Genomic DNA, 27,772 nt, shown 5'->3' with positions numbered 1-27,772 from the left:
GTATGATTGAGCTACATAGTTTAAATAGTAAACTGCTTATAATAGATACATTTAAGCTTTATATATCTCTTACCAATAAATATATTATCTTCTATTGAAAATATGAGAAATATAGAAGACAGATTTTACCCCTTCATGGGCCAGTAAAGTGATTCATCAGGCAAAGGTACCTGCACTAGACCTGAGTTGGATTCCTGAGACTCAAGAACCAAGTCCCATGGTTGTCCTCTGACTTCCACACCTGTGAAGTGGCATGCACCTACATCCATCTATGCTAGTAAGCACCTGCACATGTGCACACACAAAAGAAAATGTAGTAGAACAATTTCACCCTGTCATAAAAGCTCCACCAACTCCTTTCTCTCTCGTTTTTCCCCATTGGTATGGGAGCACACACAAGTCATCTCATTCTGGAGGACCAAGACAAAAGCAGCAGTTACAGGCAAGCCTGAGACACAGAAAACCTCCTTTCAAAAAAGCTAAAGCTAAAAGAAACGATGGAACAAAAAAAAAATATATCGGGCAGTGGTGGCGCATGCCTTTAATCCCAGCACCTGGGAGGCAGAGGCAGGCTGATTTCTGAGTTTGAGGCCAGCCTTGTCTCCAGAGTGAGTTCCAGGATAGCCAGGGCTACACAGAGAAACCCTGTCTCAAAAAAAAAAAAACAAAATCATAGAGGGCTGGAGAGATGCTCTGTGGGTGGTTAAGAGCACTTACTGCTCCTGCAGAGGACCTGGGTTTTGATTCCTACCAGTCATGCAGGAATCACTTATAACTCAGCTCCAAAAGGTACAGTACTCTTTTCTCAACTCAATGGGCACCTGCACTTGTACACACACACACACATACACACACATGCGCGCGCACACACACACACTTAAATATTAATATTTTAAAAGTTATTATTAACAATAATTTTAATTTTATGCAAATGACTGTTTTTGCTGGCATGCATATCTATGCACCACAAAGGCCAGGAGAGGGCATTGAATCCCCTAGAACTGGAGTAAGCGAGTTGTCTGGACTTAGGACTGTGGGCAGCCATATCGGTGCTGGGAATTGAACCCTGATGCCTCAGTGGTTAAAAAGCATCAGTGATCCTAACTCATGAGCCATCTCTCCATCCCCTAAACATGAAATAATTCTAAAAGAAGCCGGGCCGTGGTGGCGCACGCCTTTAATCCCAGCACTTGGGAGGCAGAGACAGGCGGATTTCTGAGTTCGAGGCCAGCCTGGTCTACAGAGTAAGTTCCAGGACAGCCAGGACTACACAGGGAAACCCTGTCTCAGAAAAACAAAACAAACAAACAAACAAAAAAAGAAATAAATAATTCTAAAAGAAAAAAACAAACAAACAAACAAACAAAAACCAAAGGAAATTAGGTAGAATATATAAAAAAGATTCTTCACATCAATAAGAAAAGATAATTCGTTCTGAAAATTGACAAATGACAAATGACCAGGCAATTTACAGAATAATTAATAAATAGATAATGGATATAGGGGGAAATGAATATCACTTGTTACTGTAGAAGTGATAATCTGAGGGCAAACCATGAGATGGGCACAGATGAAAAATATTGCTAGGATTCAGTGTCGGTGACCGGGAAGTAGCTGCTCTCACTGGTTTACAGCTCAGTGCTGGCATTATATCTGACTTAATCCTCTTGGGGGACTAAGTCCTCCATATCTGTAGAGACCACATCCTGGGAGGACAGGGCCAAGGGGCAGCCCCTGCCACTCTTATTAACAAAACCCTTGGTTCTGGCTTTCATGTCATTAAAATTGTCTCACACGGCTGCTCTTAACAGGATAGTTGGGACAACAAATAATTACTTTTTCAAGCCTCTGTATGGAGATAGGAAACAGGGGGGGGGAAAGAATTAGAAACAAGTTTTAGAGTCTAGGGTTGTAGCTCAATTTGTAGAGGGCTTGTCTAGTATGCGCAAAGCCCAGGTTCAGTCACCAATGCTGCATAGAAGAGGTACGGTGACCAACTGTAATCCCAGAAGTCTAAGGTCATTGACTACATCCTGAGTTCAGGACTAGCTTGAGCTATGTGAGATATTGTATAAACAAAAAAATAAACAAGTTTAATTTGATAAACCTTCAGTATCTTGCTTTTTCCTGACTACAGGTAAGAGAGTAAGCATGATTGTACAAACTATAATACATCTTGGTTAAGGGAAAGCCGTTTGGATAATTGGTTAAATCTGTCTGCATTTTAAGATGAGGAGAAGACTATAAATAACCTGCTATCTCTGGGATCTGGGGAGGAACTGAAATGGTGGAGGGAGATGTTAAGGCTTTACTCTATATTTCTATCTTATTTACTTTAAGAATAAAGTCCAACAGGCAGAGAGATCTTGCCTCAAACAAAGTAAAAAAGAGTAAAACAGACAACAAATGAACAAAGAAAAATGACACAACAACAGCAACAAAATCTGCAATAAAGTCCCAGAGCTGGAGAGACAGCTCAGCTGGCTCAGAGTACATGCTGCTCTTCTAGGGGACCTGAGTTTGCCTCTCACCTCTCTCCTCTGTCCGAGGATCTATTCTGCATTCCTTCAGATTATTGAAAGGATGCTAACTAGTCCATGGGAATTTTTTTGTGGTCTGGTGAATCTGGTGAATATATTAGATATTTTGTGGTTTATTATATACATGTGTGTGTGTATATGTGTGTACATACATATGAACCACATATATACCATATATATGATTTACTTGACTTTTTAAAATTATGTGCATGAATGTGTGCACTGGTATGAAGTACCCATGCAGGCCAGAAGAGAGCAAGGAATCCCTTGGGACTGGAATTGTAGTAGGGTGTCAACCATTTTACCTGGGTGCTGGGAACTCCCATCAGGTGAGCCCCACAATGCTTTAACAGTTAATACATATTTCTTCAGAGGTGCCTGTTTATAGACTTTAAAGTGCCCATGAGTGGAGGGAATCTCTAGGATGGGAGACAATGTGTAGTTCTCAGTGTAGTTGATCTCACGTTTCTTTTGAGAAACACTGTTGTCCTGCTCAGGAACTCACATTGAGACATAATGATGTGAGAGGGAAAATGTGCTTAAAGCTTCTGGCAGTGTCCCTGGTCTTGCTCAACGCACACTAGCTGTTACGTTTCTTCCTTACTTCCAGAAATGAGCTTCCATCCGAAAGGGAAAACCCTCTCGGTGCCCAGTTATTAACTTTCCCATTCCTAGCCCTGTCTGGTCTCCTCAATCTAAGCAGCACCAAGACTGTCTGATGATAGTTTTTTGGTCACATATATGTACCTTGAAAACCTGTGTCAGGCTGGTGAGATGGCTCAGTGGAGCACCGACTGCTCTTCCAGAGGTCCTGAGTTCAAATCCCAGCAACCACATGGTGCCTCACAACCATCTGTAATGAGATCTGATGCCCTCTTCTGGTGTGTCTGAGGACAGTGTAAGCTACAGTGTACTTATATATATAAAATAAATAAATAAATAAGTCTTTAAAAAAAAACAAACCAGTGGCTGTGTAAGTCATATACACAATCCTCTAGCTCGAATGGCTGTTACCTGTACATTGCGCAGTTCAAACTGCTTAGATAAAACTAGCTCAGGCTGAGTTTGAACTGCTAATCCTCTTGCCTCCATCTCCCAGGTGCTGGTATTACAGGCGTTTGCTAGCATACCTGGCACTCTATCCATTTGTACTGGTGGAGAAAGTACTGGAAATGACATTGTAGTCATTTTCTATCCAAGCTAAAATTAATCACCATGAGCTTGGAAGAGTTAAATCAACTCTTAGCTGGACTAGTAATAACATCAAGGTATAGAAAAGGCTGTGTTTCTTCTTTGGGAAGAACCTCTTTTGGTTCCTTTCTTTTCCAGTTTCTAGAAGCCTCTGGATTATGGGCCTCATGGTTACTTCCCTCCATCTTACCTTCAGAGCCATCAGGGACTGCTTGTTGTCACCATAACAATCTGATCTCTTTTGTGATCTCTCTCCCTCTCCCTCTCCCTCTCCCTCTCCCTCTCCCTCTCCTTCTCCCTTTCTCCCTCTCTCCCTACCTCCCAATAGGGTCTCAAGTAGCCAGGTGACCTTGAACTCCTGATCCTCCCATCTCAAGGACTGGAATTGCAGTGATGTGCTCCTACACAAGGCTCCTGAGACAAGATAGGGACAGTTATGAGGATCTGGGGAGGCAGAAGGGCCACCACTCTACCTCTACCATTTGATTGAAATCTCTCTCTCCTCTCTCTCTCTCTCTCTCTCTCTCTCTCTCTCTCTCTCTCTCTCTTTTGCGCGCGCATGCCTATAATGAATGATTCCAATGCAATTAGTATTTGCTGTGAAGGTTGCCAATGTGGAGATGACATTCTTTATTATTATTATTGGAAAGTAAGAAAGAAAGAGAAAGTAAGAGTGCTTTCTCCTTAAAAAAATTTAAAACTGTATTTTTATCTAATGTGCGTGTCTATGTTGTGGAAGTCAGAGGACAACTTTTAGGAGTTAGTTTGCTCCTCTTATGTAGGTCTCTACAACTGAACGCAGCCCTTCAGGCCTGGTGGTGGGTACCTTTACCTGCTGAGCTATCATGAACAGGAACACACCACCTCTGAGACAGGATCTCCACAGAGAGGCCTAGAACTTGCAGTCTTTCTGCCTCTACCTCCTGAGTGCTGAGATCACAGGTGCGGCCATCCCCAGCTATAGGGATGGCCTTTACTGTGTTGTGTTTTGTATGTTTTGTAACCCTGGCTGGCCTGGAACTCACTATGGAGACTAGGCTGGCCTTGGACTCACAGAGACATTTGTCTCTGCCTCCCAAGTGGGATTAAAAACATGTGTAACCACACCTGGCCTAGTGATGGTCTTTAAAACATTACATGTACAGAGAGAATGTTAAAACAGCAATGAACTATCCTTAAGGATTAAGCCCTGATGATTAAGTACGGCCTCACTCTTCTCCCAGATCTCAGAAACAAGGCTAAAGCTTTGTTTACAGTAAACACATTACAGGGTTCCCCTTTTTTTGTGACCTTGGTTTTTACCCATCTGTTATGTTTCTACTCACCAAACAAGGAGCTGCCCTGTGATCTCAGATTCCTCAGCAACTCTCTTAACCACACCTTTCTTTCTGAGACCCTCACTTCCTCTCAAGTATAGAGCTTAGAATCTATATTAAAATCTCTTCTAGTAAATTCTGATTGTCTCACATTGGATCATCCTGAAATGTTTTCCTGCAGGTCCCTAATAGATAAGGGAACTCCTCAGACAGCTGGTGGCAGTGTGGAAGAACATCTCGTTCCTGTCCCTGCTGACAATCCTCCTTTCCAACTTTGGAAAGGCCCTCAGAACAACCCTGAGCCTACTCAGATAATCGAAGATAATATCCCTGCTTAAGGTCAGTTGATTACCAATTTGAATTCCATTTGTAGGCTGAATTCCTTTTCCACGACCAACATCTGTTTCCCAGGAATTATTAGGTGACTATCTATGCCTCTGTGTGTATAGAGGTGGGAGTGGGAAGGGGCAGAAGACAGCAGGGCCAGCCTGGGCTACCTTCCGGGGTACACAGTGGAGTGGAGTGTAACCACCTCAAACAACAATAAGAACAAAACAACTACGAGGGGATGCTGTGGCATATTTCTTGAGTCTTAACACTGATATTCGCTAAAATGGAAACTGCCATTCTTCTTGTGTTAAATTTTATTTAATCGGGCTTAGCTCGAAGGCGAGAAAATAGGACTCAAGATCTTGATGAATCTTTATGAGGAGGGTGGGCGAAGTTCTCTTAATGACATCTGGAGATAGCGTGAGAGACTTCTGGAGAGATTGAGTGGGTGAGGAGTGCCTATCCTTAACTGAAGCTGAGGGCATAAAATTCCAGCAAAATATATCAAGTAACAAACTTCCTCCAAGGTTAAGAAAAAAAAAAAAAACCTAAGAGTTTAATTACTAGGTCTCCATATAGCAGATACTACTGAACTGAAGATATTGATTAGCGTAGTCTTCATACGTAAAGGCTACACGTGGTTCAATCCAAGAGCAGATATAACGAGATTGTTCTATTATTCAATATGAATTAAGAATACAGTCAATAATGACAGACAAAAAGGTAAAGAGCAGGTTCCACCGAGATTTGAACTCGGATCGCTGGATTCAGAGTCCAGAGTGCTAACCATTACACCATGGAACCAACACGGAGGCCACCCTGTCTTGGGATGGCTAATGCTGACAAAACCCCGCCCCCAACCGGACGCCAGGCACTAAGAGACCGGCACTTCGTTTCCCTGAATGGTTGGGTGAAGGACAAGCCAAAGGCTCCGGGGACCATTTTAAGATTGTTTTTTTTTCCTGTAAGACTTCCCAAGCTGGGTGAGAACGCGGAGTACACTCCTGCGCACTTCTCTCTGCCTAGCTCATGGGCGGGGCTCCACTTCTCCGGAAGTACTTTCGGCGAGGGGCTGGGGCCTTCCGGAAGTGACGCAGACAGGGCGGGGCTCTTCACCGAGTCCGGCAGCTGAAGCTCCACGCTCGGGTTACCCCTGCAGCGACGCCCCCTGGTCCCGCCGTCGTTGCCACCGCCGCTCCCGCCCCTCAGCTCCTCGGCCGCGCCATGGGCACCCGCGACGACGAGTACGACTACCTCTTTAAAGGTGAGGCAGTGGGCCACCGGTAGCCCATTTGGGGCCCGAGACACTCCCGGGGGGACCCGCGCAAGGCCAGCCCTGCCCTGGACGGAGTCCGCCTGGGCGCTTCCTTCCTGCCGCCCCGACGGGGGTCCCGCTGCTCGTCCGGGTTCCCGCGCCCTTGGGGGAGGCCTGTCGGGCCACGGCGCCCCTCGCTGTGTGTCCTCCCCGGTGGCTGCGTTCCTCACGGCCGTGCAGTTCCTTCCCTGGGCGTCTCGAGCCCCTCCTCTTGGATGTGTGCTGCCGGTCTCACATCGCCCCCCCTCTGACATGTCGGCTGAGCACCCATGTTGGGACACCGGCCGTCTCTATGGATTTTATTTTATTTTATTTTCTGTTCGTTTCCCTTCCCTTTCCTCCTCGTGAGCCTTTCCTGGGCTTCGGCCAGATTCTCCCGTCCTAGGTCCCCCACCCCCATCCCCGCAGACCTCGAGGTCAGTACCCGCGGACTGTCCCCTCCCTTCCCCACAGACGGGCAACTCTGTGGTCTCTCCTCTTCACGTAATGTTTGGCGCTCCGGTGCGACCTGGCTGGTGGGAGGGAGAGGAAGGGAGGGCGAGAGGGGCTGTCCATCACTCCTGGCGTTCGTGCACTTGTCGCAGTGTCTAGGCAGGCAGATGACTTCCCACCTCGCGTTCTTTTCCCCCCTTTCCTTCTCTTGTCCTTGCCCAGCTACAAACCAGCCCGGGATAACGCCTTTACTTGGCTTTCGAGAAGGGGCTGCGGATGGGTGGTGGCTGTTATCCCTGCCAGACCTGAAGGCCCAGTTCCTGAACAGGAAAGGTTGTGCGCTGCACAAATACTAGCTAGCTTATCACTGTGGACTGGTTGCTTCCTGCTGCAATACTGGGAAGATCCAACAGGAAGGGAAGAAGAACCCTGGTCGGTCACATACCTTTCCCAAACGGTGGGAGAGAGGGTTCTAGTGCTAGCGTGCTCTTTTAGGCAAATCAAGAATTTATTACAGGGTAGGGGGGGAAGTGTGGAGCCCGGCGAACAGAACATGGAAGGATGTAAATAGACACTTGCTGATTGGTTGAGTCTGCGAAGAAGCCAAAGTGAAAGGATACAGTTCTCAGTGAAAAGAGAGTAGTACAGTGAACGCTTTTTGCTCATGAGTGGGCTCTCACTTTCATAGTCTTGCTCTGCACCTGAATTAGAAGGGCGGCCATCAGTAATTTGTTGAACAAAGATCATAACCAGAGAGGAAGAAGCCCTGGCTGTTAAATCTTTCCTGTGGAGGGTGGAGTTTCCAGAGTGTTAAGCATGGTGAACGTTCCTGGCTTTGCCATTGGGTGCTAAGAATGATTGACTAAGTGGAGAAGCAGGAAACATTTCCAAATACTTTACAAGGCTTGGCATATTAGCTGCTGGTACACCCTTATCATTAGTTACTCTTCCGAATATTCTATTTATAGGGTAAGTACCTTCAGTGTCTATCCTTACTACCATATTGGAAAGTAATGTATAGATAAGAAGGCACCAAACTTTAAAAATACAACCAGGAAAGCAGGTTGTGGTGGTACAGGGCTTTTAAAATGCCAGCATTTGGGAGGAAGAGGCTGGGAGTTCCAGTCCAGCCTGGTCTACAGAGTAAATTCCAGGGCTACATAGTGAGTCCTCGTCTTTAAAAAAAAAATAAATAAATAAAATTAAACCAAATAGGAGACCTGGGATTTTTTTTTTAACATCTGAGATTATGTGAAATTACCTAAATCCTAAAGTTTAGTCAGTCAAGAAAGGTTTATTTTTAAGTACTTTGTAATGCCAGTACCTTTTGAAGTCATTTCTGTTAATTGGTTTGGAATGTGAAGGTTGGTTATAGAAAGCTGTTTATTTTTCCTAAGAATGTTAATTTATCCTAGATTGGCTGAAGGAATTAAAGTTTAAATTTTTAGATTAGACCGTCCTATGATCAATGAGAAAAGACGGGGATTTTAATGTTTCTTTGCCTTGTGGCCTTGGAAAAGTTAACTTTTTAAAAAGTATTTTTTTTTACTTTTTGAGATTATGATATAATTATACTATTTCCTCTGCTCAACTTTTTTGGGCCTCAGTTTCCTCAGTAAAGGAAATGCTGTGATAGTTTTTGGGGAGTGTCAATAAGCAGTTGTGTAGTCAGACTTTTAAAATTTTGTAAAAATGTATTTATTGATTTGTGTGTGCTTATGTGTACTATAGCACACGTGAGGGTAAGAGAACAAATTTTGGGAGTCAGTTCTTTTCTTCCACCCCGCCAGTCTCAGGGATCCAACTCAGGTACTCAGGCTTGGTAGCAAGCGTCTTTCCCCACTGAGCCACCTCACTAAACAATACATCTTTTTAAATTAAAGAGCATGTAAATTTTAATATAGAAGCACAGAAGTTAGAAACTTCTGAATTATTTTGTATCTACGTGAGTTCAGGTTTTATTTTTTGTATACTTTGCAGTGTGAGACTGGTTGTTTAAAAATTCTGCTGAGAAGAGTTTCCACTTTTTAGAAACTGCTACAGGATATGAGTCACTTTATTTTTTATTTCAACACTGATTACTTAGCCAATTTTTTACTTATACAATTATTTTAAAATGATTTCATTCTACAGAGATTTTTTCACTAAGATGAACTGTAGCATTTTCTGCTTTGGGGAAGAGTAACCTAGCACACATAAAGTTAAGGAAACTGGGGTTTGTACATTGGGCATGAAGTATGTTTATTAGCATGGAGTGGATTAGTCTGACTGGGAATGTAATGTGGGCAGATGAGAGCAATGCTGAATGATGTATTCTTGAAGATTAATTTTTACTTAAGCATGGCTGTTTAAAACCTTTTAATCTTGTACATATACCACTGTGGTTAAGGTGTGGGGCACAAGTGAGGTAGCTGGGTACCAGGAAAGTCAATGTCGCACTTTCTCGACACAGCTGGGTGCATAGTTTACCTCTGCTGGCTTTTTCTTTTGAGTCTCATTGAAGTCAAGGTGTCATGAGTCATCAGCTGATCATCAGTAGCACCGTCTTGAAGTTGAGGCTCTGTAGTTTCTCTTTCACAACTATTGGTTTAGCAACTCAGATTCTGATGACTCTGGAAGAACTTGTCTAGACTTCAGCTTTATTGATGCATTTTATTTTAAAGAGTTGTTGAGGTTGGACTGTGAATGTGGTTGAGAAGAACAATCTTTCAAGCTTTTGAAAACCAGTGTGACAATAGTGATTTCAGTTGGTTAATTTTAAAGCTATATTCTGTAGGTTCGGTGAGAAGTTAACTTTTAGTCCAGAAAATGAGCTTACTAGAGAAGCATAAAACTAGATGTAGGCTGAGCATGGTGGCTTATGCCTGTGGTTACAGTACTTGGGAGGCCGAGGCAAGTGGATAGCCATGATTTTGAGGTCAGCATGGGCTACAGAATGAGACTGTGTTTTAGAAACAAACAACAAAAGCAATAGCAAAAATACTTAAATGTGATTAGAGATAGAAACTAAATTAAATATAAATAAAAAGATATGTATATGCACATACACACACAGACTCTGCTTTTACAGTATTTAACAGTTTGATATTTGTGGTGTGTATAGTATATAAAGCATATATGTAAACCTATTTAACATAAGTATTAGGTTGAGCTTCAGTAGATGAGGCTATCTAAGTTTTGGGGGGGCATTATATTTAGGAATCCTATTGCCGTCCAGTATATAGGTTTTGTTATGTCCACCCAGCCTAGGATATTAGTAACGGATATATGAAAATGTACTGAGACTTCCTTTAAATTCTCTTTGCATGTGTTTATTTACTTATCAGTGTGACTGTTTGTATGTTGGGAGTGTATGCTCTGGTGAATGTGTGGAGGTCAGAAGTCTGACTTCTCTATCCTCAGGTTTGGCAGCAAGTGCCTTTATCTGCTGAGCCATCTTGCGTGCCCAGAAATTGATTTCTTTAATTGTTGGATATGAATACATAGTATCCCACATTTTTAAAAATCCAAGGGGCTGGTGGTAAATAAGACCTCAGTGAAAACTAATGTGCTTAGCATTAGCCTTAGGTTTTTATTAGATCCCCAGCACCACTGGGGTTTGTGTGTGTGTGTGTGTGTGTGTGTGCAATTAATGTTGTCATCTTAATGAAAATATTTTGCTTTGAAATTGTTTAGTTTTGAGTCAACAAACAAATGTCCATTAATTTTTGTTTTTTTAAAGAATCATTACCACCGGGCGGGGGTGGCGCACGCCTTTAATCCCAGCACTTGGGAGGCAGAGGCAGGCGGATTTCTGAGTTTGAGGCCAGCCTGGTCTACAGAGTGAGTTCCAGGACAGCCAGGGCTACACAGAGAAACCCTGTCTCAAAAAACCAAAACCAAAAATAAAAAAATAAAGAGTCATTACCAATGACCAATGGTAATTGGTCTTTTGTTTGTTAGATAATTCCATCCATCTATCCAGCCATTGATCACTTCTTGCTTTGGTTAGAAAAAAGAAATAGCTCTCCTTATCATGTCACATTTCAATATCTTTTTTTCATCCTTACAAAACTGGAATCTTGGGTCATTTAAGGTATCCTTTTCCTTTGACAAGTTGCTAGTCTTTGGAGATCTTGTCAGTAACTAGTTGATATAGCTATTTTATATTGTTAGATCATTTGTGAATTTTGAATTGTTTAAAAACTATTGCTATTTTTTAAGTAATAAAAATTTAAAGTAAGTTAAATATTAAAATTAGTTGGTTACATGGGGGGTGCAGGCTCTTCACTTAATACAGTATAAAGATTTGACAATGATGAGATGGTAAGTTTAGTCGTTAGTCAAGTAGGGGTCAAGACACAGCCAGGGAGCGGCAGAGATGGCGCAGCAATTAAGAGCACTTGTTACTCTTGCAAAAAGAACCTGGGTTCAGTTCCAAGCACCCACAACCATTCTTAACCCCAGTTCCAGGTGACATGACAAGCATGAATGTAATATACATACATGCATGTAGGCAAAACAGTCACACACATAAAGTAAAATTTAAAAAAAAAAACACCCCAAAATGTAAGAATAGCTAATACTTTAAAACAGAGCGTGACTTAGTGCTGGAGCTTCTGTGGGAGGTCTCCTCTCTGAAGGTGTTCCCCACCAAAAAATGGTGTGACCCAGGTGCCATGCTTACGTTTGCTTTTTTACTTTAAATTGTGAGTAGTTTCTGAATTACTATTTGAAGTTGGAGTGCCTGTGAATTAATTAGATGCATTCTAATCTTTGATTTTTCCTTCTGTGCTATTTCATACCTCAAGTGAGTGTTGATGCTAGTGTGTGACCAGAAGTGAGTCAAAGGAAATTTCCTCAGCAGATCATCCAGTCTCCGTCCTCCCAAAATCACACTTATTTATTTAAGGGTTTTTTGGGGTGGGGTGGGGCAGGGAATGGGCTCATGCCATGGTGTTCATGCACAGAAGTCTAAGACAATTAAAGAAATTGATTTTCTCCCTTCTACTGTGTGGATCCATGGGATTGAACTCAGGTCTTTAGTCTTGGTAGTATTGCCTCTACCAGTGAACCATCTTTCAGGCCTAAGTTTCTATATTCTTGGAGTGACTGAGGATTGCTATTCAGGAAAGGTATAGGAAGTTTTGGCTGAAGCCCAGACTAGGTTCTTGGCTAGGACTGTCTCCCTGTTCCCACCTAGGAGTTATGATCTGACCATTTAGTCTCTTATAATAAGAAACCACAGTGAGTGCTTCTTATTAATAAGGAGGCTCTGTTAATGTTGCTGGGATTCAACCTCATACCTACAGTATGGAGTTTGGAAACCAGCCTACTAATCATTCTGTAAATTGAAAGTACATTGTTTCTGTTTTCATGACCTTGACATCATTTTCCCTGGTATCCAGTAAAAGCATTTTGTATCTGTTGGCTAGGGTACCCTCTGATTGACTACAAAGACAGAATTATCTTCTTTGTTACATGGAGTCACTGTGCTGGGATTTCTTGCTGAATCAGCTGATAAAGGAGGCCAGAAAGATATGCATTTGATAATGCATGGTTGTTCTGGGGCTAGCTGTGTGTGCTTCTGTGACAAGAAAGGTGCACTCTCTTTTTCCCTTGGCTGGAGTGCCGTCAGCTTCATTTCTACATGCACTATCAAATGTTTTCAGTAAAACATGGCTTATTATTAGTCTGTGGCCTTAACCTTGTGTGTTGATTTTCTAGTCTGATGCCTAAACCAGTTAGCTAGTTAAAAAGCATTACTAGTCAACAGTAGAAGTAAATACAGTGTAAATAAATACCAAAAAGAAAAAAATCATGCAGGGAAAAATGTTGTCTGGCTCAGATTCTGTAAACCTCCAACCTCGTTTTGATCTTTAAATTTACATTTTAACCCAGCTTGTCTGAAGTTGGGCATCATGGTACATACCTATAATCTTAGCATTCTGGAAGCAGAAGTAAGAGTTTTGTGAGTTCTAGACCAACCTGGGTTCCAGATTGAGACCCTCTATTAAAACAAACAACTCGTTTTTCATTTTCCTGTCTTACCCAGCCCCCACAACCCCTCTCACCTCTCCCTGAAAGACAATGTTTCTGTGTATCCCTACCTGTCTTGGAACTTACTCCTGACCTCAAACTCGGAGATCCACCTGCCTCTGCCTTCCAAGTGCTAGGATTAAACATGCATGCCACTGGCAGGCTTTGTTTCTTTTTGTTTGTTTGTTTGTTTTGTTTTGATACTGGGTCTCACTTTGTAGCTCTTATTGGCCTAGAACTCTGTGTAGACCAAGTTGGCTTTGAACTCACAAAGATCTGCCAACCTCTGCCTTCTAAATGCAGTGCACCATGAAGTACACTTCTAAAAGAAGTATACCATGCCTGACTCTGAAGTTTTTATGTGTGTGGTTGATTTGGTCTACAGTTATGTCTCTTAACTTCTTGTATGCAGTACAGGCAGAGGCTAGAAAAAGGTATCAGATTCTGGGACTGAATTACAAATTGTTGTCTGGAGTTAAAGTATTGTAAGCTACCTCTGGGTACAAATACTCAAACCTGGGTCCTCTGGAAGGACAGCCAATGTTCATAACCACTGAGCCATCTCTCTAGCCCATGAAGTCTCCCTCCCTTTTAAAAAATTTTCTTCCTTCCTTCCTTCCTTCCTTCCTTCCTTCCTTCCTTCCTTCCTTCCTTTCTTTTTTTTTGGTTTTTCGAGACAGGGTTTCTCTGTATAGCCCTGGCTGTCCTGGAACTCACTCTGTAAACCAGGCTGGCCTCCTGCCTCTGCCTCCCAAGTGCTGAGATTAAAGGCATGTGCCACCACTGCCCGGCTTAAAAATTTTTTTTAATTACATTTATTGGTACTGGAGAGATGACTTAGTGGTTAAGAACTGGCTGCTCTTATAGAGGACCCAGTTCAGTTTTCAGCACCTATATTTGACTGTTCACTACTGTCTGTAACTCTAGCTCTCTTTTCTTCTGGCCCATACACATAGCATACATACTCATGTTTGTAAACAAAGAAAATTATATTCATTCACTTGTGTGAACTCCATAGTAGTATATATTTAATCTAAGTTGGGGGTTTCTACCCCACCTTAGATCATTTAATTCCCAGATAAAAGACACAAAACTTTTATATTTATTATAATAAGCCTTTAATGCACTAGAGCTGGGCAGATGTCTGCCCTCTATGCTATTAAAATCTATTTCCCTGTCAATAACCTTGAGTTATAACTTACCATGTTCCATCTGGGCAGCTCTTAACTCCAGTTGGTCAGCCCTCATGACTGTGTTTTTATGATTCACCTATCCTGTGGCATGGTCCCCCTCCTTGTGGTCTCTCCTCAGACCCCAAGCCTTGGAACCAAAATCTGCCTACCTCTCTTCTACCCAACTATAAGCTACAGGCATCTTTATTCACCAATCAGGGATAACTTGGGGGGCAAGGTTATATAGCATCACTTGGGTCTACACCTTGTCCCTGGGGGCAGCCAGGGCCAGTGTTCACCATTACAGTGTTTACTATTACAGTGTTTACTGTTATACTACATAGCAACAGTACATAGCAACAGACCAGACCTCACCTGAGTTCTGTGCACATGTGGAGATCAGGGCAATCTTTGGAGTAGGCTCTCTCCCACTGTGTGGGTCCTAGAGATGGAATGCTCTAACCCTCAGGTTTGGTGGCAAGTGCCTTTACTTGCTAAGTCATCTTACCAGATCTATTTGAAGAGTTTCAAAGTATAGTAACACTTGACGTGAGAAGTTACTTGTAAATAAACTATAAAAATCACAGGAAGTAAGTACAATCAAAATTTGTTTTGAAATTTTTTTTTTAAGCCCTAAGTGAAAGTATTTGCCCTCCTTGCTTTGGCTTTGACTCAGTATGTCAGAACTGCTAACTTCCTAGGGCTCCTGTTTGTAGTGAGGTGGGACACCCCCGTGCTTTCTGCCAGTCTGTGAACTATTAAAGATGATTATAGTTTCTATGAGCAGAGCAGCAAAGTATGTAATAAACCTCATGTTTTAAATGTGTTTCAACTCCCTATCACACCCAGGCTTTAATAACAGTAGTAGAACATACACACTTTCCTGCTCTATGCACTGACATCTTTTGTTTGGTGTCTAACATGTGAAAATCACAAGTTGTTACTTACTTTTCAGAATGCTCTCTAAGGTAGTGTGAGGTTGGTGTAAGGTAAAGGTAATTGGTGTCTGCATCGGTGGCTACAGTATCCTACGATTAAAATTGCAAAATTGCGTTTTTAAGGGCTGGGGACATAGCTCAGTCTGTCAAGTGCTTACCTAACTTATCATGAGTAAGGCACTGGGTGTGAGCTCCTAAGTAGGAAAAAAAAGAGGGGGGCTGTTTTTTAGATGGGGTACTACATTTAACCTGGGCTAAGTAGATGACGTGTGAAAGTCACTGTGCAGATAGAAATAGATGGAGAAGAGTAAGTGATTGGTTTTAATTGATTGGTCGTGGGTATAAATTACTATGTTTCTGTCTCTTTAAAAATCTTTGGTTGTATTTATTTGAAGCCAAACATCCTATTAAAAGCATGTTAGTATTCTGACTGTGCTTGCCTTCATCCAGCTTATAGTATTTTATTTTTTTGTCTTTTTAGTTGTCCTTATTGGAGATTCTGGTGTTGGAAAGAGTAACCTCCTGTCTCGATTTACTCGGAATGAGTTTAACCTGGAAAGCAAGAGTACCATTGGAGTAGAGTTTGCCACGAGAAGCATCCAGGTTGATGGGAAAACAATAAAGGCACAGATCTGGGACACAGCAGGGCAGGAGCGGTACAGGGCTATAACGTCTGCGTAAGTTCATGGTTTTCAGTTCTGGAATAGGTTGGTGTCAATTGCTGACTTTAGGTATTGGGAAGGAACAGTAGTTCTCCTTAACCTTCCAAGATGTTCCAAGACCTTCCTTCAATGCCTGCAACCACAGATTGTACTGAACCCTATGTGTTTCTCTCTCTTTTTAAAATTCCTTTTATTTTTATTCATGTTTTGCCTGCATATGTGTATGTATACCATGTTCATGCTTAGTACACATGGAGGTAAGAAGATGGTATCAGATTCGTTGAAAGTATAGTTACAGATGGTTGCGAACCACCGTGTGGGAGCTAGAAAGCAAACCTGGGTCCTCTACAACAGCAGCAAGTACTCCTAACTGCGGAGCCATCTTTCCAGCATCCTGTATCTTTTTTCTTAATGGACCTTTTTTTCTTTGTCATGTCCTTATTGCTTTTGGGGACCATTATTAAATAAACTAAGGATTACTTGAACACAGAAAAGACCATAAGTAATGGGAGGGCTACAGAGTGACTTCAGCAGGCAAGTAGTTTATATCATGTGGGTACACTGGACAAAAGAATGAGTCGTGCTGGCCTGGATGAAGAGGAGCACTGAGGAGTTTCTTCACAATACTTAAAATGGTGGCAATTTAAAGCTTATGAATTATTTATGTCTAGAATTTCCATTTAATAATATTTTTGGCCTGTGGGTGACTAGGCATAAAACCTCATATAAGGGATGTTTTCTGTCTACCATATCTGGTGTGTGTGTGTGCACGCACGCACGCGCGCGCGTGCCCGAGCGTGTGCATGTGTTGAGACCTGGTCTCACTTTGTAGCATGGTACTCATTATGTAGCCCAGGCAGGCCTCAGACCTCCAGCACCCAGGACAGTTATGTATCACCATCCCTCATGTGATATTAAGAAATTTCAAAACTTTATTTACAAGCTTGTATTATTATTTTTAAAACTCTATTTGTATGTGTATTTGTGTGTGTTCCTATGGATGAGTATATGAGAGGGTGTGTCTGTTAGTACATATGTGTACATATTATTGCTATGTGGATAGAGGTCAGAGGACAACCTTGGATGTTGGTCCTCACCCTCTACCTTGTTTGAGATAGGCAGTATTTGTTGTTCACTGCTGTTTATGCCAGGATACCTGAGAACTTCTGGGATTCTTCTGTTTCAGCCTCCTTTCCCCAACTTCCCCATATCACAGTAGGAGGACCAGGATTACTGAGTGCTACCATGTCAGCTTTTACATGGGTTGTGGGGATTTTTAACATCTGAGCAGATCTCCATTCTGGATAGCAAGTGCTTTCTTTACCCACTGACCCATCTCCCCAGCCCTATACCATCCCATTTTGTGTTCTTTGTGGTGTTCACTTCTACTTTGTGATTGTCTTCTGATTGTTGCATATGTTTCTGTTTGCAGATACTATCGTGGAGCAGTAGGTGCCTTACTGGTTTATGACATTGCTAAGCATCTCACATATGAAAATGTAGAGCGATGGCTGAAAGAACTGAGAGATCATGCTGACAGTAACATTGTTATCATGCTTGTGGGCAATAAGAGCGATCTACGTCATCTCAGGGCAGTTCCAACAGATGAAGCAAGAGCTTTTGCAGGTCAGTAATGCGAACGCCACAATATTACAGTATTCTGCATTTCTCTGTTTGAACATTACACCTCTCTTTAACAATCTTCTGTGTGAGTCTGAAAAGTAGTATTTCAAGGAATGTCGAAGACTGACAAAGATTCACCTACTTAGAAGCTGAGGACTTTGCACTTCATATAGGATCTGCTTATTTCTAGCTGCCCTCCCTTCTGGTAGGAAAGCTACCAGAAGACAGTAGCATTGCATCAGCTAGGAAGTCATGATGTTGTATTAGTGAAAATATTGTGAGTATTTTCCTCTAACTTTTAAAATTTTCAAATAGAATTCTAAGTGAATGTGTTTCTAGCTATGTAATTGCTAGGGAGGATGGTTGGGGTGGAAATAGTAGGATGTTTGATAAGTTTACTAAATTTTGAATAGTTTGATTCATTGTTATTGGTGGTATTTATATGCAGAAGTACTTAGATGGTAACGGAAATTTCTTACCATTACTTTGAAATTAACTGAAGTAAAAGTAAAATAGTGTTCTTATATTACACCAGAAGTTGGTCCCATTTAGGGTTTTTTGTTTGGTATTTTGAGATACTTTCTCATGTTGCCCAGGCTGGTCTTGAATTCCTGGCCACACTGAGTTAGGTTGTAGTCTATTATCTTCCCTTTTGTGATTGTGAGCTTATCACATCTTCTGCTGTTTTAAAACTTGGAGAAAGCTGGCCAGTGGTAGCGCATGCCTTTAATCCCAGCCCTCTGGAGGCAGAGGCAGGTAGATCTGAGTTCCAGGCCAGCCTGGTATACAAAGGAGTTCTAGGACAGCCAAGGCTACACAGAGAAATCCTGACTTGAAAAACCAAAAAAACCCAACAACCACCACCAAAAAACACCTTGTGGAGAGTTGGGGAGGTAGGTCTGTGGTGGAGGGCTTGCCTATTAGTAGTAAGGCCTGGATAACCAATCACCAGTACTATTAAAACAGCAATCAAAATTGACCAGACTGAAAATTTTGTTTCTCTTCACAGAGAAGAATGGTTTGTCATTCATTGAGACATCTGCTCTAGATTCTACAAATGTTGAAGCTGCTTTTCAGACAATTCTAACAGGTGAGACCTGTGGTTTTTGGTTATACTAGTGGGAACTGGAGTTAAACTAATTAGGAAACTGTTATGCCATCTGAAAATGACTATCATTAGAGAGCAGCTGTAGCGTGAGTCCCATGATACGCACAGTTACAACTCCTGCACATTGCACTGCAGTCATGTGAATTCATCTGGGGAAAAATCAGTTCTTTGATTTTGTTCATTTCCTTGTGTTCAGGTCATGTAGTCTATTCTTCATAGTCAAAGGGACAGAGCTATATGTTCTTATGTGTGTTCTTCTCTTTTTAAAATGTATTTTCATAAGGTAAATACTGAGATCCTTACTATAGAAAGCTATAAATGCCTTTTGAAGTTAGAAAAAGTTTGGCTGGAGAGGTGGCTTTGCGATTAAGGGTACTTTCAGCTCTTCTCAAGCACCTGGGTTGTATTCCCAGCACCCATGTTGGGTGGCTCACAACTGCCTGTAACTCTAGCTTCAGGAGATCCCGATGCTGGTACCCGTACACATGTGACAGACACACATGGATACACAAAAATCTTAAAAAAGAAATTAGAAAAACCTAGGGAAATTATATCAAAAAATTTAAGTGAAAAAAAGAAAGCCTGGATACATCTTCTGAGATAACAGGAGTGTGTTCCTTGTAAACACAGTCAGCCCAGCCTGCATATGGGAAGGTTTACATGAGCACATGGAAAGGGGCAAAGGTCATGCTATTCTGGGATGTGAGTAACCAGGTCAGCTTCTTGGAAAAGAAGACATTTTATTTCTTCAGGCTCGGATTTACTTTGGCTTTATTAGAATAACCAAATTATCAGCACATTTAATCTATTAGGAAGTATTTTCATAGATTGTTTTTCAATACACCTAAATTATATGTTATATGTTACCTTTAAGAACTTACAAATTAATCAACACATAGTAGAATCTTACATGGTGTTCTGATAAATTGATATACAGAATTGTTTAGTTTCCTATTGTAATGAAACAAGTTTAAATGCTGTATGTAGTGCTTGTATTAAGAGAGCACCAGAATTTTAACTTTTAAAAAGTATTTATTTATTTATTTATTTATTTATTTATTATAGCCTAGGAGTTTAGATCATAGAGTAGAAACCCTGATTCTTCCACTTATTGTTGGAACTATAATCTTGAGCAAGTTACTCCTTCAAAGCCTTTAATTTCTTCATCTGTAAAATTCGGATATATATTGGGTTGGAGAAATGGCTCAGCAGTTGAGAGTATATGTATTTTCCAGAGGGCCAGAGTTCGGTTCCTAATCCTCATGCCGGGCTGCTTATAACCACCAGTAACTCCAGCTCCAGGGGGTCTAACACTCTCTTCTAGCATCTACATATACATGAGAATAAGCACACATAGATACACACATACACATAATTTAAAATAAAAGTTTTTGACACATTTTGGTTAGTTACTATTTTCTTCATGAGATAGCTTGTACTTTTAAATTTCTGGAGTATGATTTGGTATGGAATGATTTAATTTGTTATTGCTAGTTAGGGGTTTTTGTTGTTGTTTTGTTTGTTTGTTTTCTTTCTATTCCACAGGAAAAAAAATGAACTGTCATTGATATGTCAGTAGTTCCCAAAAAATTATAAGTTAATGCCTGTCAAGAGCTTAGCTTTTCCTGGTACATAGCAAACATTTGATAAATCAGTACTTAAGTAGCAATTAAGGAAAAACAACATGTTAAAATACATGGAAAAAACCAACTTTTTAAAATAATGTAAATATTAGTGATTTGTATGTATTTTATTAAAACAATTTTTTTGGGGGTTGGTTTCATTTGTGTCTTAGTTGGGGTTTCTATTGCTGTAGTATAACATTGCAACCAAAAATCAAGTTGAGGAAGAAAGTTTTATTTAGCTTACACTTCCAGATCCTATTCCATCATTGGAGGAAGTCAGGGCAAGAATTCAGGGTTAGAACGTAGAGGCAGGAGCTGATACAGAAGCCATGGAGGGCTTCTGCTTGCTGGCTTGCTTCACATTTGCCTTGTTATAGAACCCGGGACTGCCAGCCCAGGGATGGGACCACCCACAAGAGGCTAGGCCTTCCCCCATTGATCACTAATTGAGAAAATGCCTTACAGATGGATCTCATAGAGGCATTTTTCTCAACTGAGGCTCCTTCCTCTGATTATTCTAGCTTGTGTTAAGTTGACACACAAAACCAGCCAGTACAGTTTAGCTTAGTTTTGTTTTGAGACACGGTTTCTCTGTGTATTCCTGGCTGTCTTGCAACTTGCTCTGTAGACCAGGCTGGCTTGGAACTACCTGCCTCTGCCCCTCTCTGCCCCTCTCTGCCCCTCTCTGCCCCTCTGCCCCTCTGCCCCTCTGCCCCTCTGCCCCTCTGCCCCTCTGCCCCTCTGCCCCTCTGCCCCTCTGCCCCTCTGCCCCTCTGCCCCTCTGCCCCTGCCTAACACTCAGATTAAAGGCATGCACCATCATTGTCAGGATAGAATTGTTTTTGTTATCTGAAGAATAGTCACTACAGCTGGCGGGGAATAGGTAGTTTGTGGCATCGGCAGCTTTTTTAAAAAATCTGTTCTTCATGATCTCACTGCAGATAGTTTTAAGCTTGCAATATTTTATTGAATCTGCAGTATGCCTACAAGTCCTACTTTGTGTTTGTTTTCCACTGTGTAGGCCAGGCCAGGCTTGAACGTTCTGTCGTCCGCCTGCCTCTGCTTTGAAAGTGCTGAGAAGAAAAGCACATGCTACTACACCTGGCCTAATTTATTATTTTTTTTAAATCACATTTTACTTATTCATTTATATAAGGTATGGGGTCATGGTGTTCATAGTATGGTAGCCAAGGATAGCGCCTTTTGTCATGTGGGTCATGGGGCAGGTACTCAGGTCATCCACTGAGCCAAGATGTAAAACTATTGGGAATGTTTTGCAGTAGATCCATGCTTTGTTTACATCTGTTTTATCTGATGGTGCTTTTAGAAGTAATTCACTAGTGCCAAGGTGGGCTGACGATTGCTTTAGTCCTGCCTTTCAGTGCAGCTTTGCTCTTTCCACCTCAAGTTCACCAGGAGATTGGGTGAGAGAGGGGCGAACTGTTAGGAATCCAACTCTGTCTTGAGCATGTCAGGCAAGCACTTGTCCGAGCTGAGTTTCATCCCTAAGAGATGTTTTTAATCACTGTTTTCCATACCCTCTTTTCATTTTAACTTTATATTTTGGCAATTTCAGAGTTGATTAAATATTACAATAATAGTATAAAGAACTTGTGAGTACCTTTACCCTATTTCCTTAAGTATTAGTCTTTTTCCTTTCCATTTACCTCTCCCTTCCTTATGAAGACACACACACACACACACACACACACACACACACACACACACACTCATGCACACTCATGTGCAAGTAAGTGCTGTGTATACTACCATTTATCCCTACATCTTTTTTTGTTGTTGTTGTGTTGTTGGATATTTACTAGAAGCAAGTACTTTCTCTTTTATAACCATAACACAATGATTTAAATCAATAGTATGATAATAACACATCAATCTTTAATTACAAACCTTATTCAGCTTTTGCCAGTTGTTCCAATTTAAAAAAAAAAAAAGGTCTGGGATTGTATTATATGTGCTGCTCATCTGTCTTGTCACTGCTTGACAGTAGTCCCTTTAGTTTTCTTTATCAGCCAGTTGTCATTTCTCAGATTGAGTTTATTCCGTGTTTCTTTATGATTAAATGCAGGTGTACAGCTTGTGGCCTGAACATCATAAAGGTGGTTCAGCTCATCATTTAAGAGGCTCGTGATAATGTGTTTGTCTTACTCACTGGTAGTTCTAACTTTGAACTTCAGTTCAGCTGCTTTAGCCAGATTTCTCCATGTGATTAGTAAATTCAAGGCAAATTTCTAAATTGAAGACTACACTTTTAATTCTATGGCTGAAATAATTTTAACTAACATACTGTTTCTTTAAAACAAAGCTAAAGCCAGTTTGGTGGTACACATCTGTAATCCCAGTACTTGAGAGGCTGTATGTGTATGAGGTCAGCTTGGATCATATTAACAAGACCCTGTCTCAAAATAAATAAAAATGAAGGGGCTAAAGTTGCCAGGTATTAACTTCTTGAGAATACTGAGAATTGTTAGAAATTTTTATATTACATTTTAATTTATTCCTGTCTGCATGTATATGTATGTGGGCACAAGAGTGGAGGTCAGAGGACAAATGCAGGAGGCAGTTTTTAACTTCTACCATATGGGCCCCAGGTAGGAAACGTGGGTCACTTTTACTCACTGAACTGTCTTGCCAGCCACGTTCTGAGTCTGCCTTACATTAGGGGTAATAGTAACTTGGTTCTCACTTGCTGCAGAAAATGTAGGACTGTCTCAAGTGGGAATCTTTTTTGACCTTCAAGAAATGTACATGATGAACAGGAGGTTTAAAAAGCTTAATAAATAAGAAGCTTCTATGGAAGCTGGCATGGAACTACCCAGGCTCCTGGGTTTTAAAAACTTTGGAGGAACTAAAGATTTTTTAAAAATTTATTTTATTTTGTGTATGCATACTTGAGTGTATGTATGTGTACCACATGCCTGAGGAGATCTGAAGAGGGTGTCAGATCCTCTGGAACTGCAGTTATAGGTGACTTGAGCTGCAGTTATAGGTGACTTGTTGGTACTTGGAACAGAACAGTATTCTCTGCCAGAGCAACTAGTGGTCTTAACACCTGAGCCATCTCTCCAGCACCCATGCAACTAATGAGTTATAACCCTTCTTGTTCTTTAATTTGGAACACTTGTATGCAATCTCCTTAGAAATATTTTGCCAGCCAATCCATGCACGGTTCAGGTAGAGTAGAAAACCAGACTTTATGTCTTTTTAGGTAGCTTTGCTTTATATTTAAAGCTGTGATATATTAGTATTTCACTCCATGCCTAGATCTCCTATAAGAGATTCTGATAGAAGAATAGATAAAGCAGGATTGCTTTTTTCTAGTTGTTCCTAACCTTTGGGCATCTTGAAAAGGGACTGCATGGCAATTAACTGACCACGTTCATTTGGTTCTAAAGGAGAACAGGCCCTTGAGTGAAGTGAGGAACCTGTTTCTGACGGAGCACATTACTGCCCCTCCCTCATGCTGAAGTAACCCTTTATAATCGGACTCCTGCTGAATGGTTCATGCTTACTGTTTTCTTATCAAAGAAAATGACACACACAAGAGACTAAGTACATTAGTTGTGGAGCTCTTTAGAACTATTTAGACGTGAAAAAATATTTTTCTAATTCATTTGTTTATTGCCTTGTTGGTGTTTTTCAAAAGTAGATACATTTTTGGTGACAGGAGAAAGCACAGCAGCGGGACCATTTGTAGAAGAATGCAGCACCTGTAGACTGTTACACAACACTGCTTGAGTTTCTCGCTTTGTAATGAGATTTCTTTAATTATTTACCTCTCTTTCCGCTGAGAACCCTCCCGTTGTCTCTCTTCCAGTGTTGCATGCATTTGTAATTTATAGAGGAGTTTCTGGTGTTTTGAGTTTGTTTTCCTAACTTAATCTTTAGAACAACTTGTAAAGAAGTTAAAATTTAACAGGGATCACATATTTAGTGTTTTTCTTTTTCAGTTAGGTATTAATGGACAAGGTAAAGACTGGACAGTATAGTTTAACCACGAGCTGATGATGAGTCAGTCAGAGAACTCTTCTTCTATTTACTTTTCCCTCCCTCCCTCCCTCCTGTCCTTTCACCTCTCACTCCTGTCTTCTCCTATTTGAGATAGTGTATCACTGTGTAGCTCTGGTTGTCCAGAACTTGCTCTGTAGACCAGGTTGGTCTCAAACCCATAGAGATCCACCTACCTCTGCATCTCAAGTCCTGAGATTAAAGGTGTATGCCACCACATCTGGCTTTTTTTTCTTTCTTTCAAGACAAAATTTTAAGTATTTATTTTCTGTAGTGGTGGTGCTCATTGAGTGCCACGGTTTGAGAATGAAGATCAGAAGTCAACTTGCAGGAGGCAGGCAAGGCTGCTTTGACCAGGTAGCCTCTGGGGATTCTGCTCAAGTTGTCAGGATTAGGGAAAGGGGCCCGTATCCACTGAGCGTCTCACTGGCCATCCCTATCCCTTCCCCAGTGAAAGACCTGGCAACACCATATCCTTTGTGTTCTTGTTTTTAAACTTTAATCAATAGCTTGTCTGTATTGTATTCTTTCTCTGCTGATACTGCTTCACCTTTGAACCACTACCAACCTTCTCAGACAAATGAATGTTTTTGTTAGTTTATCTATTAACATGTGTGTGCGCACGAATGTGTTCGGGTGATGGAAGAGGTGAGAAGGGGGAGTCAGATGCCCCTAGAGCTGGACTTAGGACCAGTTGCGAGCCATCTGCTGGTAATTGAACTCGGATCCTCTGGAAGATTAGCAGGTTCTCTTAAGCACTGAGCCATGTCTCCAGCCCCACTTATTAAGTTACTGTTGCTCAACTTTAGAGGAATTGTTTTTTTTTTATTTATTAAAATTAATTTTAATTTATGTGTATGAATGCTTTCATTTATGGATGTGTGTGTATTACATAGTATGCCTAGTGCTCATGGAGGCCAGAAAGCATTGAATCTATGAAACTGCAGTTACAGTAAGCCATCATGTGCCTACTTGAGAAGCAAACCCAGGTTCTATAAGAGCAGTAAGTATTCCTAATTGCTGTGTCATCTCCTGAGTACCAAGAAACTGATTTCATCCCTTGTTGTGTGGCTTCCCGATCACCTAAAGTAGAGTAGCTCATACTAGCCTATTTTAGTAATAATCATCAATGTCTGTTCCTGACCTGTTACCTTTTTTTTATTACTTTGAAATAAATCCCAGATAATAAGTCATTTCAATTATTAATATTTCAGAATATATACCTAAAAAGTGGAACTCAAATTCATAACAACAAAGCCACTAAGAAATTTATAGTAATTTCTTATTGCCATCTGTTATCTAAATAATATTAAAAAGATATGACTTTTTAAAAATCAACAGTTTAAATTAGGATTCAGATAATGTTTGATAATGTTGATACATTATTGGTTGATGTATTTTAGATCTTTTTTTTTTTTTTGGTAGTGGTGGTGGGGTGAGACAGGGTCTCTACATAGCCTTGGCTGTCCTACAACTCAATATGTTGATTAGGATGGCTTCAAACTCAGAGGTCTGCTGCCTGCCTCTACATTCCCCAACCCTGCAGCTAAGTGCTGGGATTAAAGGCATGTACCACTGTGTCCAGCTTTTTTGGAATATTTTGATCATGTAACTTTTTTTTTTTCATTGTAATTTTAACATTCTATCTCATACGAACACACATGTTTCTACATAGTCACATTGTAGGTCTAAAAATTAAGTATATCTGTAGTATTTCTAATGTGCAGCTCTTATTCAGATATCCCCGTGTATTAATAATACACTTAATTCATAAATCTTCTATGGAATTGCCTTTTGATATTTTTAATGACAAGATCTCACTATATAGCCCTGACTAGCCTAGTACTTACTATGTAGACCAGGGTGTCTTTGAGCTCACGGAGATCTGCCTGCCTCCATGCCTAGCCATGGATTTTAGTTTTTATTTAAATAGTTAGCTATTGTATTAGGTAGCAAAGATAGAAAATGTATACTTATCTGAATCTGCATTTGTCCTATTTCTGCTTGAGCACATTCCCCAAGAGTTGTTTTGTCAGGGACACATGGAACCTGCACAGGAGTATATTGTGTCTTTCCTAGTACATCTTATTAAAGGCTGATTATACTTGATTGCCCGTTTGTAGAGTTTTCCTACTTTTTTTGATGATATTGCTTAAAAAGCAACACTGGGAAGGTAAGATGGAGGCCTGTGTTCTCTGTTCTTGAGAAGTGGATTGTTGTTTGATTAGGTAGTGCAGTTCAAGGCCACTTCCAGTGAATTTACTATAGATACTGGGAGACATCCAGTGATGTTTAATTGGGCGAGTAGTTCCTCAAGCATCAATTCTGTGCAACTAAAGCAACAAATAAAGCAAATAGTTTTAGTTTTTAAAAGATTAATGTGTAGTGGAGGACTAAAAGATAAATCTTGATACATGTCATGAAAGTAAAGTAGCAAGGCATATGTTAAGAGTATCTCTTGAATAATTAAGTATAATTTAACCTTAACCCCAGAGGTGGACAGTGGTAAACAGAGAGCCCTTTCTCTTCTAATGCTCTTTGGATTTTAATATGTTTGACAAGTTGCGTTCGTCCCTACAGAACGTAGAGAACAGCTAGGTATATCTGATAGTGTAGATTTGTCTCATTGTGAGTTTGTGTGGACTTTTATGGAGGACTGAGTATATATTTTAAGGATTTAATTCAGATCTCTGCCCAAAAATATGGCAGTGTTTAATGCAGTTTAATTAATGGATGAAGTTTTCCCTCTGAAATGGCGAAACCTTGTTACTCTCCTTACTATAACACAAATTATTAAAAATATGCTTTGACTCTAGTTAATGGCTATTTGAAAATAAAACCTTACTTTTTGAGACAAAGTCTCCAGTTGCCCAGGCTGTCTTTTAAACTTGCAGTGTAGCTGAGGTTGGTCATAAACTCCTTATTCTCCTGCCTCCACCTCCCAAATGTTGGGATCACAGATGTGCACTACCATGTTTAGCCTAAAAATAAAATGTAAATATGTATGTTTCTGTTCTGTGTATCTTCTGTCTCTTTTACACAAAGTCTTCATGGGTTTATACACACTGTTTCTGTTTCTTTTGTCATTCAGAGATATACCGCATTGTTTCTCAGAAGCAAATGTCAGACAGACGTGAGAATGACATGTCTCCAAGCAACAATGTGGTTCCTATTCATGTCCCGCCCACCACTGAGAACAAGCCAAAGGTGCAGTGCTGTCAGAACATCTAAGGCGTCTCTCTCCCCTAGCAGGCTGTGTATAGTCCAATTCCCAGGTCTGAGATTTAAATATATTTGTAATTCTGTGGTCACTTTCTGTGTTTTATTACTTCCGTACACTTAAGAATCTTCCCATGTCTTAAGTCTTTTGATTTGGCTTTATAAAATCCTCAACTTTGTCCTGAATGACTGCAGTTCTTTTTCATGCTATGACTTCTCTAGCCTTAGTTTAATAAACTGAATGTTTAAAGTCCTCA

The 27,772-nt window shown here is 40.8% G+C and overlaps 1 protein-coding gene and 1 non-coding gene across 2 annotated transcripts; one reads left to right on the top strand and one right to left on the bottom strand.

Moving 5' to 3' along the window:
* Positions 1-6,109: 6,109 nt before the first annotated feature.
* Positions 6,110-6,181, bottom strand: Trnaq-cug. Its single transcript has one exon. It is a non-coding gene; the product is annotated as a tRNA-Gln (tRNA).
* Positions 6,182-6,480: 299 nt separating this feature from the next.
* Positions 6,481-27,772, top strand: Rab11a (RAB11A, member RAS oncogene family). Its single transcript, XM_028752395.1, has 5 exons — positions 6,481-6,641; positions 15,734-15,929; positions 17,347-17,540; positions 18,547-18,627; positions 27,388-27,772. Exons 1-5 carry the CDS (start codon positions 6,602-6,604, stop codon positions 27,525-27,527), a joined length of 651 nt encoding a protein of 216 aa, XP_028608228.1. The 5' UTR covers positions 6,481-6,601; the 3' UTR covers positions 27,528-27,772.

The sequence above is a fragment of the Grammomys surdaster genome, unplaced genomic scaffold (assembly GCF_004785775.1).
Source record: "Grammomys surdaster isolate TR1022 unplaced genomic scaffold, NIH_TR_1.0 125896, whole genome shotgun sequence".
Taxonomy (NCBI): domain Eukaryota; kingdom Metazoa; phylum Chordata; class Mammalia; order Rodentia; family Muridae; genus Grammomys; species Grammomys surdaster.
The sequence above is the reverse complement of the archived record's forward strand: the minus strand, read 5'-3'. Positions and strand labels throughout refer to the sequence as shown.